The 15,922-nt window shown below is 40.0% G+C and overlaps 1 protein-coding gene across 1 annotated transcript in view; it reads right to left on the bottom strand.

Moving 5' to 3' along the window:
- cysu (Curly Su) overlaps nt 1-12,439 on the bottom strand; it is a 231,237-nt gene extending 218,798 nt beyond the window's left edge. The window contains exon 1 of the mRNA XM_068227559.1: nt 12,346-12,439. Coding sequence (XP_068083660.1) covers nt 12,346-12,356 — 11 coding nt within the window. The 5' untranslated portion in view covers nt 12,357-12,439. The remainder of the gene's footprint in view (nt 1-12,345) is intronic.
- Nucleotides 12,440-15,922: the final 3,483 nt, after the last annotated feature.

Genomic DNA, 15,922 nt, shown 5'->3' with positions numbered 1-15,922 from the left:
GGATAGTACAGAATAAAACAACACGAAAAATTCCTACGATCATATGCAGAGGCGTATTTAGGCCTAGGAAGACTAGGAAGCTGCATAAGGCGGTGGATTTTAAAGGGAGCTTTTTAGCTTTGTTATTATAAAAACACGCCGGACGAGTTGATGAAGCGGTTAGGGTCGTGCAGATGTGAGGTTGCATCCGGGAGATACTGGGTTCGAACCCCTCTGCCGGCAGCCCTGAGGATGGATTTCTGTGGTTTCCCATTTTCACACCAGGCAAATGCTGGGGCTGTACCTTAATTAAGGCTATGTCCGCTTCCATCCCATTCCTAGGACTTTCCCATCCTATCGTCGCCATAAGAGCCATCTGTGTCGGTGCGACGTAAAACAAGTTGTAAAAAAATCCATTTCATTCACAACTCTTGAAAGAGTACCTGAACTTAACTCGCAATGAAATGGATGGCAACAATTATCTCAAATGTAATGAACACTTTGGCAACAACAAGTGGACAAGCTTTGTTTTATTAATAGCGCTCCGACGTCACAATGCGATCATAAGCACATTATTGACTGCGATGCTTTCTTATGTGATAACCTTGAAATGTGCTAGAAAAACTGGAACATCATCACAAAACCAATTTTGAAGAATTTTTGGGTAATGATTTTAAACCAAACCGGTATATTAAGAATGCCATTTTTCACTTTTTTAATTTCCATGTTCAATGAAATGTGCTTTTTGGATCAGTTTTGAAATTTTAACGATATCTGTAATACTTTCCACGTTATGACCTAAAGAGTACAGGGCCGTCGCTCACGTTAATCTTTCTAGAAGCTTTCTAACATTTGAGTGAGATTGTCACTTGTTTTCTGTAAAACGTGTTTCCCTGATAAGTCCCGGATGTTTCAAGATGTTAAAAATTCTGTACCCTTCTGCATTGTGAAGAGTAAAACAATCCCTAGTAGAAGTGAAGCTCTGTCTTTTAAAGTTTAATTACAAATTTATTCAGACAAGCAACTCAATGTTGAAAACATCCTAGGGATATGAGGTACGAATTTTCGATAAATAATAATAAAGTATGAGAATATATTCTTTATTTATTCCTAACAATTACGCTCCTTTTCTTAAACGTTATCCGGTCGATTAGATTACCAGTTTGGCTTGTTCTACCACTACAAGCGCTAATGTGAGTCAATGCCCTTATAACTACATTTGATGTGGACATCTTTCGAAAAATCAAAAATAGCCTGAAGGTATTGAACCAAGAAACACATTACAGCAAGAATTATGCAAATAAGTTAACTTGTCTAGGATTTGAATCAGAAAGAAAGCGAGTAAAGAAACAAGCGATTTTAGGCTGTTTTTCCGGAACTGCATTTAGGCCGGAAGTGATTCTCGAAATTTGTTTTTTAGTTGGATAGAGCTATCCAATGTCCACAATTCTGAAAGCTTTCCGGGTCTTTCGTCACTTCAACTTTCGATACAATTGAGAAAAATGCTTAATTTTACGCTTTTCGTGGTATGTCTGCTAAGAAATGTTTCCAACATTAAAATTGATAGAAATTTGAGCAAACGTTTTGTATTTAAAACAACTTGTTAAAAAATATTAATACTTCAAATAATTCACTTATTTTACTTGGACTTGTAACGGTAAATAGATTTCAAAAATTCTCATTGAAAAATATTGATATTTATTAATATTAGCCTATACGGAAAATCGCAAATGTGTGTACAACATACAAGTGCTGTTTTGAATACCTAATTTTTCCTAATAACACATGCATTACGTGGCATTTACATATATTAGCATGTTGGGAAAGAATTATTTACTTTGCTCATCAAAATTCATTTTTTACCGCGCGAGTTGGCCGTGCGGTTAAGGGTGCGCAGCTGAGAGCTTGCATCCGGGAGATAATGGGTTCGAACCCCACTATCGGCAGCCTTGAAGATGGTTTTCCGTGGTTTCCCATTTTCACACCAGGAACATGCTGGGGGCTGTTCTTTAATTAAGGCCACGGTCGCTACCTTCCCACTTCTAGGCCTTTCCTACCCCATCGTCGCCATAAGACCTATCACTGTTGGTGCGACGTAAAGCCAATTTGTTACCCCTTCCGATGCTGAGAAAGAAAATGTCATTAAATGTGCGTTTTAGTCGTTAAAAGTGTTCATGCCCCCTTAAGAGAAACGAAATGTAAACATCCACCTTAAATGCAACATGTAGAGTATCGCTTGAAAACCACATTCAAGAACTGTTTCCTAACTTAGGGACTGCATTTTTTCCAACCATTGCAACCAATTGTTTCTTTTTCAGTCGTCAAAAGACTCAAGAACTACTGTATTTACAATCATCCATATCGCAAGATGTAGTCAACAGTCGTACCGTCCTCTACAAGAATTCTGACATATAACAGGAACTAGATTACAGTATGAAAATGTTATCGACTAATCCGTCCCTATGGTGAAGAGGTAGCGTGCCAGTCCCTTATTCCATGGCCCTGGGTTCGTTTTCCGGCCAGTTCAAGGATTTTAATTCTGGACTGAAGAGTAGAACGGGCGTTACTTGATACATTTTCTCAAGCTCGTAGTTGCAGGAAGAAAACGCAGAGTGAGAGGATGACGAACAATGGTTACCGTGGTTACAAAGGTGATGGCTCTAATTTCACATAGAACCCCAGCTTAAGAACATATCCTTGTTAAAACAGTTGATATTTTGATGATGATAAAAATAATACTCAGAATCTTCTCTGGGGAGATCCTTCAGGCAACTGCGAAAACCACATAAAAGCCAGTCCAATCGTCCTAGAGCTATAACCGAGCACCGACACACACATACAGATGTTGAGTTTTATATATGACTAGATCCGCGGTTTCGCTCGCGTGAATTTCTTAATTTGATAAAAGTAATTGCTCTTCTGTACACTACTAAGACATTATCTGAAAATCCCTAAAGTATAAAAACTCACCGAAAATTAAGTTTCATATACCCCAGAAACTCTTTGAAAATCACGTTTGTGGTATTGTCTTTTGAGGATAATGACCATAGAACTGTACACGTGAGGAAGTCGAAAAAGCAAAACAAAACAAACAAACATGTTGTTGTATTTTTAAAGGAGATAAAAAACACCAATTGCCACGCCTGTAACATCTTATGTTTTTGAGACATAAATATCCTCATACAAATAATTCAACTAAAATTTTCAATTAATTCACCCCGAAAAGAAAAGAATACACTTTTCTTTAATTTGAAAGAGATTCCAAACACAAATTTTCAAGTCTTTAACATATTCGGTTTTTGAGATATAAGTATCCTCATAAAAGGTATTCTACCTCTTTTCCGCTTTTCCCTCCCCCTTAAATGGATTTTCCAAAAACAAAAACTGCGTGTTTATTTTTATTTTTAAAGGAGATTCAAAATATCAAATTTTAGGTCTGTAAACTTTTAAGTTTTTGAGATGTAGATATATTTAAACAATTTACCTCCCCCTTTTCACCCCTTTAGTGACGGAATATCCAAAAATCCTCCCTTAATGAGCACCTATACCGTAATATAAATGTGTCCCGAAAATTTCATTTCTTTATGTCCAGTAGTTTTGGCTAGACGATATGTGTATCGTTTCATTTCAATATATTTCTATGAAAACTTGTTACGCAAAATATGTCTTCATGAAAACTTTTAACTCAGTTTCCCGTTCTCTCATTCCTTTCCGTTGCTTTCTCTTGATTTATATCTTTCTCTGGATCCAGTCTGTATCTACACGGCGTCCTTGTCAGGCGCGGTAAAGGGTGGATTACAATTAAACCACGGAACGTGACTGAAAGTTTTTCGTTCCACACCGGTGGCTCTCTGACACTTCACTTTCCATCGCATCTCAAACGCTTGGCAGATGGTCATCCTCTAGCTTCCGCCAACACTCATCTCTTTTCCTGAATGCTGCAATAGTTTGAACACTGTAACAATTCTAGTGGCCTTTCAGTAGGTCAACATGCCATAAGACCAGGAAATTACGATACAAATTAAGTCATTCCATGGAAATAAAAATAAATGCCGGAATGGCCGCTAAAGTTATGGACTCAAACTCTGAATTCGGGAGACAAGTGGCTTCGAGATTCACCGTGAACTGTCCTGAAAATGATTTTGTGCTGTTTCACATTTCCACTTCCAGGCAAATGCCGGGTTAGTTTCCATTCATAGGCCACAGCCGATACCTTCTATCTCTTTACCCAATTTCATTCGCCGTCATTCTTTTAATCTTCATTAGCTCCTCAACTGACGTTGGCGACAGAAAGGGCACCCGGCCGTAAAACATGCCATATAATTTCATCTCACCTCATCTCCGCACCTTATCAAGAAACCGAATTGATGCGTAGACATACATAATATACATTACATGGTGATACCTCTTCAGTTTTATATGCAAATGAGATAAATGGTCGAAGAGCTCATTGAACACGACAGTTGAATAGTTCTCTACAAATAAGTTCTTGGTAACTGATAAAAAGACTCAGCCAATAAAAATCAATTCAATCATGATAATAAACCGGTGAAATTACTGGGGTCCGCCTCTGTGGTGTAGTAGTTAGTGTGATTAGCTGCAACCTCCGGACGCCTGGGTTCGATTTCAGGCTCTGTCACGATATTTGAAACTTGGTACGAGGACTGTAGTGTGGCCCACTTAGCCTCCGTAGGTCAAGTGAGTAGAGTGGGATTCGATTCTCATCTTAGCCATCCTCGAAGTGGTTTTCCCCTGCCCCTGCTCAGTATAGAAGGTGAGGCCGCCTGGGCGAGGTACTGGTCCTCCTCCCCTGTTGTAACCCCGACCCAAAGTCTCACGTGCCAGGACACTGCCCTTGAGGCGGTAGACGTGGGATCCCTGACTGAGTCCGGGGGAAAAGCAAACCCTGGAGAGTAAAGAGATTTAGAAAGAAAGAAAGAAAGAAAGAAAGAAAGAAAGAAAGAAAGAAAGAAAGAAAGAAAGAAAGAAATTACTGGAAAGACACCTGTGGCAGGCCCAAAACTAAATTGGAATTGAATGAAATGAATGTCCACACAGACTTTACTTCAAGTAAACTATCGAGAGTAGAGTATCTGTAAAGAGCCATCGGAAGATAGTGGGTTCGAGCCGCATTGTCGGCAGCCCTGAAGGGGGTTTTCCGTGGTTTCCTATTTTCACACCAGCCAATTACTGGGGCTGTACCTTAGGCCTCTTCCTCTTCCTTTCCACTCCTAGCCCTTTCCTAACCCATCGATATTATAAGACCTATATGTGTCGGTGCGACGTATGTAAAACAACTAGCAAAGTGATTTGGAGATTTAAATGCTTGATTCCACAACGAACTTATGAATATATTTCACCTTGGACAATAAGCTTCGTTAAAAATTAACAATGAATGACAGCTATGTAACAATGAGGACTAGCGCAAGGGAGTAATTTTGTGGAACTGACCAGATCTTGTACTGATAATGATCGTGAGTTAATTTATCTGCATACTCGGCAGTCTTTTTCCTTCTTATTTCCCGACCCTTGACCCAGTAACGTGCGCTCGGCACTAATGTCAGTTAAGCCTAGTTTTACAGCCGGATGCCCTTCCAAAAGCCAACACTATGTGGAGGGATGTATTCACTATTGTGTGTGTCTGCGATGTTTGCCAGTATGAGGTTTTGTGTGTAAAGCACGCCGTCCGCGAGTGAGAGAGATTAAACAATCGGAGCCAAAATCTCCAACTCGGCAGGGAATCGAACTGAGAGCCACTAAGTTGATCATTCAGCTAAGGGCCTGGACGGAGAGTTGACAATAAAGAAATCTGATTTACTCATTCGGGATAAAACTGCGTTCCTTTGCTACTCTCCAAACAAATCTCAGCTGGGTGCTAAATGTTGTCTGTGACGTAACGCTGTGTGTGTAATTCTCGTATTTTATGATAAACCATCAACTCCCATTAATGCATACTTTTCAATGCGTAAGGTGATGACGACTTTCTTTTCTCTTGTCATATCGAAAGGAAGACTTTGATTGTTTCATAAATATTTATTCGTTGATGTATTATGTATGCTTAATTCTGGAAGTCTTCCTAGCCTCAAGCTAACTCATTTCAAATGTCATGATACTGTACGTTATGTGAGCTCTCCTGCTGGGCACAGGCCACCAGTCTGTGTGAGTCTTGGTCACCAACTGCAAGTCCAAGAGAGATGGGAACTTGCAAGGAGGTGCACTTCATGTCTGAACAGTGCACGACAATGGTCTTGCATGACAAAAACTAAGATCTTCAGAATAACAACTGTGCAAAAATAATGTCTGCCTTTGTGGATCAATGGAAGTGTGTCGGCCTCCGGATCCCAAGGTAGCGGGTTCAAACCCGGGTATTTGAAGGGGGGAAGAAAATCCATTTGTCACTCCATGTCGTATGATGTCGGTTCGTAAAAGATATCTGGTGACACATTCGGTGTTTACCCAATAAAATTCATTAAAACTCAGTCATAGACGCCCAAGAGAGATTCTGTTTACTATGCCATCTAGTAGGCCTAGAGTAAAACGGAGCGTCTAAATTCACGAGCAGACAGCCAGATGGCTTCAAATTAAAATGTCTGCACACGGTAGCTTCGGCCATACGATTATTATTATTATTATTATTATTATTATTATTATTATTATTATTATTATTATTATTATTATTATTATTATTATTTCCTTGTTATGCTCATTCAAAGAGCGTGTTTGAAGTTGTTCGTTAGGTTGATGGTTTTTGCCTGTTTATCCTCCCAAAATCTCTTCATGAATGCACTGTGTTGCATCTTGCGTTCTGTGGACCGCCGGGCTGAGTGGTTCAGACGGTTAAGGCGCCGGCCTTCTGACCCCAACTTGGCAGGTTCGATCCTGGCTCAATCCGGGGGTATTTGAAGGTGCTCAAATACGTCAGCCTCGTGTCGGTAGATTTACTGGCACGTAAAAGAATTCCTGCGGGACTAAATTCCGGCACCTCGGCATCTCCGAAAACTGTAGAAGAGTAGTTAGTGGGACGTAAAGCAAACACCATTATTATTATTATTATTATTTTTATTATTACTATTATTATTATTATTATTATTATTATTATTATTATTATTATTATTATTATTATTATTATTATTATTATTATTATTATTATTCGTTCTGTGGACCATTCCCTACCAGTTTTCTTGTTAGGTTTCTCCACGAATTTGTGCTTGGCTACTATTGTATTGAAGACTCCATGATCTTGTATGATGTCCGTGATATTAATTTTCTGGAGGTCCGCCTTGGTTTCTTCTAGTCAGTTTATTTTGTCATTCTTTCAGTTGATTACCTTAAAAAATATTTTGGTGAGTCTGTCGCTGTCCATTATACAGATGTAGCCATAGCATTTCAGGCGTCTATTATTCTTATTATATCTACTGCAATCAGGCAATTTGGAAATAGAGGACCACAACCGCATCCAGGAATTGAACTGACAGACCGCAAAGATAACATGAATTTTTAAAACGAGAAGAACAGAACAGAAAATCAATTTAAAATTTATAGATACCTTTCTTATGAAAAAAACCTTTCAAAAAATTAAGAATTTTTTGCATACGTCATCTACATTCAGCTTTCTCAACACTGCACTAGTTTTTCAGAAAGAAAGGAAACTATTTTGACTTGGCTAAAATTCGTAAAATGATCACGTGAATAGTCGGAAGGAAATAACAATTACATTTTAAAGTTGAAAAAAAAATATTGGAAATTTATTTTGTAAAAATTGCACAGATATTGATAAATATTTCAAAAAAGTTTAGGAAAATTTTGAACTTGGAACTGACACAGTGAAAGTGAACTCCACACCGGTGATGCACGAGTTCATTCCACCTAGTGAAGGGGTGGGCTGATACAAGGATAAAGGGATGATACAAATATTTCTCTTACTATTATTACTGGCTGAAAAAGCAAATCAACCCAGAGCTCACCGTTTATTCAGCAATGATGTAGGCCATTTTAATAAAAGATATGTAGATTAAATTAACGTACTTTTTAAAATGATTCATCGGGCCACAAGTGGAGATTTCGCGGGCCGTATACGGCTTATCAGCCACGTTTTGAAAACCGTTACTTAAACGATGGAGATAATGTCTTTTATCATTTTTAAAGCTACTCCTTGATCATTTGAGAATTCTCTAGGTTTAAGGCCGCTTATTTTCTTATGTGTCCGAAGTGAAGAATATCCCTCATCTATTTAATATGCATGTGTGTGGATGTTGTACCGACTGTAAAGGCGATCTCCCGTGCCAAGCAAATTTTACTTCATCGTTGCTGATAGCATGATAGATACATTTCATATGTAAAATAGAAACTTGTTAAGAATAGCTACCAGTTTCAGTAAAAGTAAAGACGAATTATGAAACCAAAGGACGAAATTGAAGTCTTAAATGGCAATAGAATTATACCGTAACTATTCATTAATATACAAATTAAGTTTTTGTGAGGTGGTTGTAAACCCAAGCGTTGAAATCTCCAATGCTCATTCGAGATATATATAGGGTTTTCAACGCGTTGTCCGCTGTGGGTGGGGCCGTACAATACATACACGCTCTCTCCTGCCTATCGTAAGGGATTCTCAAATTGGGAGTGTGAATTTGCTACCATGGGCCCCTAGCTGAGCCCAGTTTTGCTTCCACTTATTTGTGCAAGGCTCCTCAATTTCATCTGTGATATCCGATGCTCTCTGATCAACTTTTATTTTCCTTCCTACACGACAGTATTTGATTTGTGAAGCCTAGGGAGTGTTTCACTTTCACACCCTTCGCGACTTTTGCCTTTTTTTTTGCCGATACCGTACCCCAATTCTTCGAAGGATTTTACCTTTCCCACATTTTCCTCTGATTAAAACAATAATCACCACCACATTTAACAGATTCACAGGATATAAATCACGTCCATCGTGGGCAAAGTAGAGGTTGGACAGACTTTCGTCAAGATCTCCTGACACTTCACTTGCCTGTCCTTTCTGGATCGACCTTGTGTGACAGGCCTCGCCAGTATGAACAAAGCTGGTCTATGGACTACTGCCACACTTAAGGTGACCCTTTTAAACTTCTCGGTGTTAGAGAAAATGATAGAGATTTATACAAGTGTCATGAGCAGTGGAAGCTTCCGTTGTTGGAAAAACAACGGCGAGATCAAGAGGTGCTTAGTTTTTTTGTTGGCACTGGAAGAACCTCGCCATGAAAGTTGCTCCAGCCATATGTCACATTCCACAGCAGCTGGTCTTGCTCCACCAATCATTTTCACACATTCTTGTCGACAGGTGTAAACAAATCTGCACTGCACTATAGAATGTTACACTTGTTGAAATTTATCCTCGACAGATCGTTGTCATGGACAGAACTTCGCCGTCACTTATCACACTCATTCATAGGCTATTCATATGTCATGCACACGAATGGGGATACAATAACTTTGTAAGTAAACTTCCAATCAGAAGTGCTGATAGACAAGACAATGAGCCATACAGTAATCCAGATATTATTGGGACAAAATGGTGCTGTTCTAAACATTTACTGACGATACTAGACGGGTTTTAATTTAATCTAGGGTTGGAAATTGGGGCGGTAGAATATATTTAAGCCATCTCTTGTCTGTCGTATAAGACGTTCTCAATTTCGGAGCATAGGCTGGCGATCACGGGGCCCTTGGCTGTTGCTTGTATTTCTTCCACGTATTAGTGCCAGCTTGCTCAGTTTCAAGTTTCCTATCCGACCTCTCTAGGTCGACTCTCGCTCTCTTCTGACCCCGGCGTTATTATTTTAGTGGGAGTTTTAAATTTTCACGCCTTTTACGGACCTTGGATTTCTTTTGCATCCTTATTTTTTCCTTACTGAATATTGTTTAGATAGGAGGTTGTGCAGTTGTAGTTCCCCTTAAAAAATTATCTCCAGATTGGAAATCATAACGAAGCATATTAACTTGCTTGAAGCCTCAGTACGTCTGGCGGCAGCGCACCGGCCTCTCACAACTGAGTTTCGTTATTCAAATCCCTGTCACTCCATGTGAGATTTGTGCTGGACAAAGCGGAGGCGAGACAGTTTTCTTTTCTCAGGTACTCCGGTTTTCCTTGTCATATTTCATTCCAGGAACACTCTCCAATATCATTTCATTTCATCTGTCATTCATTAATCATTACCCCAGAGGAGTGCGATAGGCTTCGGCAGCCGGCACAATTTCTATCCGCGCCGCTAGATGGGGCTTCATTCATTCCATTCCTGATCCGGTCGAATGACTGGAAACAGGCTGTGGATTTTCAAAATACTATTTCCCTAAGAACGTACAAAACTTCCCTTTATGATATTCTGCAGAAAGCAAGGAACGAAACCCGTTGCCTGATAATGTAATTCTTAACGACTATTTGTAAGATTGTTGTAGTGGTGATACGTAGCGCATCTTTCTTAAGCAACTGAAAGCGCTTCAAATAACCCTTATGAGCGAAAGCTGTATTTAAAAGAAAGCTTCTACATAAATGAACTTCCAAAATTAGAAAGTTAAATTCTTACATTCATACACACAATGAATGGGATCCTACTAGGGAAACCATCCCTTTCCATGATAAGTGTTAAATGTACTTATCTTCCGAGATAATCGCTCTAGCAACTTTTGCAACAGGTAAGTTTGATTTGGAGGAACGTTAAATCCGACTTGGAGACCGAGCAAGTTGGCCATGCAGTTAGGGCGCGCAAGTGAGAGCTTGCATTCGGAAGATAGTGAGTTCGAACGCCACTGTCGGCAGCCCTGAAGATGGCATTCCGTGTTTACCCATTTTCACTCCAGGCAAATGTTGGGACTCTACCTTAATTAAGGCCACGGTCGCTTCCATCCTACTTCTAGCCCTTATCCAATCGCCGCCATAAGACCTATATGTGTCGGTGCAACGTAAAGCAACTTGCAAAGTGATTTGGAGATTTCAATGCTTGATTCAACAACGAACTTATGAATATATATCACTTTGGATAATAAAAAATAATTGTCATTCTACTACGAATGAAGACTATAAATTCGTCTTCCGGGTTTATATCTCGCCTTTAATCTTGCTGATAGAGGTATTTATTTTAACAGCTAAGTACGTGTGTTTTTGCCTTCATATGAATCGATAATTTCGATGAGTCAGAAAATGTCCACCTTGCAGTGTAACATTTAGCACCTTTAGCTGTCATACTCTCATTCCCGATACTGACAGAAATTTATGATTATCGGGAGGGCTGCTTAAAAGGATACAGGAAGTTCACCTTCATTCACCTGAAAAAAGCGCCACCATCTCGAGGAATACGAAGACATAAGTTTAGTTTACTAGCCGGAAAATAAGATGGATATGTCCAAAAACAACATTTTAATCACTATTTAGTGACCTTACCATTCATACCTTCATACTAATCGGCGATTGACTGCACTTGTGTGATATTTAAGACTGCCTTCTTTATTCTTATTTTGATGTCCACTTTTACTGAATATTCAGACTCTCGTAGCAATTTGCTAGCGTGAATAAATGAGACTATTTTTCGTCCTCATTCTGTAACTGGTTTCGTGCTGTTACTTGAGATTCAGACGCGGTAGTGACGAAAGAAGCGAGCTAGAGCCAAGAAGCGTGGCACGCGATCAGCTGACTGCACCGTTAGCCGGCCAGCAACTAGGGAAAGCGGTCGTCAACACTTTCTGAGCTCATCTCCGAGAAGCGCTTCAATGTAGGACAAATAATGGAAATACAAAATAGCTCAGGACTCCTCTGTAGATGACAGAAAATTAACAACCACCTATCTACAAAAATAAAATAATATTCTTTCTGTGAACATGAGTTGATTTCAGAAGGCATTACACAGTTCGTTATTTTCTTGTTGGACGTTTTGATTTCTGAATCGTGCAATCGTTCCTTTTCGCCTTTTAGCTGCTCCATTCGCTTCATTAAACATAATTATACACTCTCACTTATAATAATCATGAAATTCCATAGCAGGGAATGAAAATCATAGAAAAGTATAGTAACAGAATGACCAATATATAGCCGGTAGTTGATGAAAAACTAAAAACTATTGAAAAAAATCGATGTGTTCTCGATCAGTCTACAGCCTGCCATCCGGAAAGTGAGGCAGTAAAAGTCAGTGAACTGTAAAAACAGAAGCTAACCAAAAGTCCTAGGTGCCTGGGCCCTCCGCAAAGCGGGTTTTGCGGTTTATACATCAGACCTGACGTTATTTCACTAAATATGATTGAGATATTCTCTAAGAAAATAATGTCGGCCGATAGATGTCTGCTAAAATTCCAAATTGTAAGGTTTACATGACACTTTATAACACTCGGTGAGAAATGAAATTGAACTCTCCCTACCTTGGTATCATGATACACTTCACACTGTCACTTTAATCCAGGCGAGATGTTGACGTCTTCACTACAGACCTTCACACTTGCACATTGAGCCCGACACTGGAAGAAGGGAACAACAGTCTGACGGTAGTATCACAGCCTACCAGGAGATATTGGGTGGGGGTACAAGTGAAGGGGAACTCGCCGCGTGCTCTCTAACAGCTTTCATTTCTCAACGTTGTAACCTGAATTTCCAAACAAGCGCGCGCCGCACAGCGCTTGGGGTTCGCGAGCCCGGGGGGCTAACCGCAACGTCATGCGGGCAAGACCTGTGAAGTAATGCCCCTGACTGCCTGCCTGTCTATTTCTTCACTTTTATTACACATCCGGTCTGTCCTTGCGTCCATATCATTGACGCACTTTGACGAGCTTGAATGACTGGAGATATTCTGAACGCACTAAAGTAAGGGAAGAACATTCTTCTTCATTTTTTCTTCTTCCACTGCTTTTCCCGCACCTTAATTTGGTCGGGGGTGCGAATTATGCCGCACATGTGAATGTGGCCCTGCGTTAATCTGGACGCCCTTGCCGACGCCAGTTAAGGAGCTAACGAAGATGAAAGGAACGAAGTGAATGAAATTCGACCATCAATCAATCACCACTGATCTACATATAGGACAGGCGCCCAGGTGGCAGAGTTCCGATCTGTACCAGTTATTTCTTAAATAACTCCAAAGAATTTGGAAATTAATTGAACATTTCCCTTGGTAAATTATTCCAATCTCTAACGCCTCTTCCTATAAACGAATATTTGCCCCAATTTCTCTCTTGAATTCCAACTTAATCTTCATATTGTGATCTTTCCTACTTTAAAAAAACATTCAAAATTATTCGACTACTAATGTCATTCCACGCCATATCTCCACTGACAGCTCGGAACATACCACTTAATCAAGCATCTCTTCTCCTTTCTCCCAAGTCTTTCCAGCCCAAACTTTGCAACATTTTCGAAATACTATTCCTTTGTCGGAAATTTATTTTTCCAGTCCTCGAATCAAGTATTATCCCCGTCAGAAAGTCGTAAAATTTAAGAAACGAGATTTCCACTTCCGGAGGTGCACATGGCCTTGAGGTTCACTCAGCCTACACCAAAAATGAGTACTAGGTTAATTCTTGGGGGCAAAGGCGGCCCGGCGTAGAGCTAATCACTCTCCAAGGGTCTTCATGGCTTGTACGGAAATTACTTTGCTTTTTTTCGAATCAAGTAATCCTGATGAGGGTCCCTTACACTGTAACCATACTCTAGTTGGGGTCTTACCAGAGACTTATATGCCCTGTTAAAGGGGTGGAAGGAATCGACTGTGAATTGGAATCGTCCCGGCATTTGTCTGAAAATGAAAAGAGGAAACTACAGGAAAATCATTCTCAGGACAGCCGACGGTGAGGTTCGAACCCATCCCTCTCGCGAATGCTTGACTCCATAGCCTTAACGCGTTAAAACCTACGGGCACTTTGTATGGTGTACGTGTTTAAAGTAAATACCATTTTGCTCCATTTGATAGTTCTCCAATTACTCTTTCTGCTGCTGATTTCGTAATAATCTCTTAAGAGACAGAGCGAGTCTATTAAATCACATTGAAAGCAGGAGTCAGAAAATTAATAATACTCCGGTCCAGAAGGTGGAGTCTTATCCGTCTACTTGGCTAGATGGTCAGCGTACTGACCTTCGGAACGGAAGGCCCCGGATTCGATTCCCGTCCTGGTCGGTCTCTCTTCGTAACATCTACTTAATTCCTTTGCCTAGTCAGTTGGGTGTATGAGTAGGTCTTATTACATGACACCACAGAATCATGGAATAGTTGGCAATCCCTCCATATTGGTTTGGTGTGAAGGAAAGCACCAACGCCCGAGTTGGCTGTTAGCTGCAGAGAGTCAAGAAATGTTCCATCAACCCGTGTCCCGCCTCATCATTATTTTACAAACGACTGTCAAATACACTTTAGGAAATACGTGCCGCTTTGCGAGATATCGCAAAACATTGATTGCCAGCACACCTAGCGAGACGGCCTTGAAACTGAGTATAGTAGTGCACTATACACTATGAATCATGCCGAAAGTGCCAGGTTCCAAGTAGTGTTTAATTAAAAAGTGGTTACAGGAGTTTCCCCACTTCACATCGGATTTATATTCTGTAACGTTTTCAGCAATGAGGTGAATGAAACTTGTTTTATATTTACCCTTAACAAGTTATTACCAATTTAGGAAAATACACATGGTATTTTAATTAATGCCTAAAAATTGAAGCTGCCTAAAACATTTTAGAACCTATTTTAGGCAGCTAAAATAACATTTAAGCACCTAAAAATCCGAGGTCCAGTAATCACTATTGCATGTTTCTGTGATGGTTTGAAATGTAGTGTGTTGTCTGAATATGAAGAGAAAAGTCTTGAAACAAACACAAATACCCAGTACTCGAGCCAGAAGAATTAATTAGACGCGGTAAAAATCACAGATCCTGCAGGAAATCTAATCCGATACCTTTTGAATCGAAAGACTAAACTCTGACCATTCAGCCAAGAATTTGGACGAAACGAAATCATTGTTTAGTTTCATTATTTCTATCAATTTTAACATGCAACTTTTGTACTTTCAATCTTGCCGCCTGATGTTTAAGGTCGGACCACCAGATGAGCCACTGACAACATGTCTCTCAGTTTAGTACGGGAGAATACGCAAGTGTCCAGTATTGTCTATAGTGTATTTGCTTCTGTGTCATCATATCTCCATTCCGTATATCTTCAATTGAGATCTCGTATAACTATACTGGTTTTACTAGTATAGGTTAGGTGGTAGAGTACTGGTTTGCTGAATCCGAATATGCTGGTTCGAGCCTGGTTCACTCCGGTGTGATTTGGAAGCGCTCAAATACTCCAGTCTAGTGTCGAGAGATTTAGCAACAAGTTTCCTGAGGAACATAATTCTGGCAACTCAGTTTCTCCGAAAACCGTTTAAGTAGTCCCGCGTGAGTCCAATAACAACTGCACCAAAGTTTCATGCGAATCGAATCCATATTCTTGCAGCTTAACTGGACGCATCTCTACACCTTCGGCTAGGTAGGTGTTATATAACAACACTCTTTCTACTAATAACGACGCGCAGGTCGCCTACGGGTGTCAACTCAATTGACCTGCAACTGGCGAGCCGAACATGTCCTCGAACTCTCCCGGCACTAACAACTATACGCCATTCCATTCCATTCTACTAATAAAAACATATATAGATATCTTTATTATAGACTGTTATACCCTTGAACGTTCAGTCTGCAATCCTCTGTGAATTTTCTAAACGTCTCCAGAGCCCTCTATTTCTAACTAGTTCTGTAGTCTCTTAACGTTGAATAATTAGAAATTGAATCTAACCATCGTCGTCTTGGTTTCCCTTTACTTCTCTTACCCTCCCTGGCCGAATCTATTATTCTCCTAGGTAACCTATTCTGTTCCATTTGCCTGACATGACCCTACCAGCGAAGCCAGTTTATGCTTACAGCTTCGTCAATCAAGTTCATTCCTAATTTAGCCTTTATCCCGTCATTCCGAGTACC

This window comes from Anabrus simplex, chromosome 1, assembly GCF_040414725.1.
Source record: "Anabrus simplex isolate iqAnaSimp1 chromosome 1, ASM4041472v1, whole genome shotgun sequence".
Lineage (NCBI taxonomy): Eukaryota > Metazoa > Arthropoda > Insecta > Orthoptera > Tettigoniidae > Anabrus > Anabrus simplex.
This window is presented reverse-complemented; position numbering and strand designations above follow the sequence as displayed.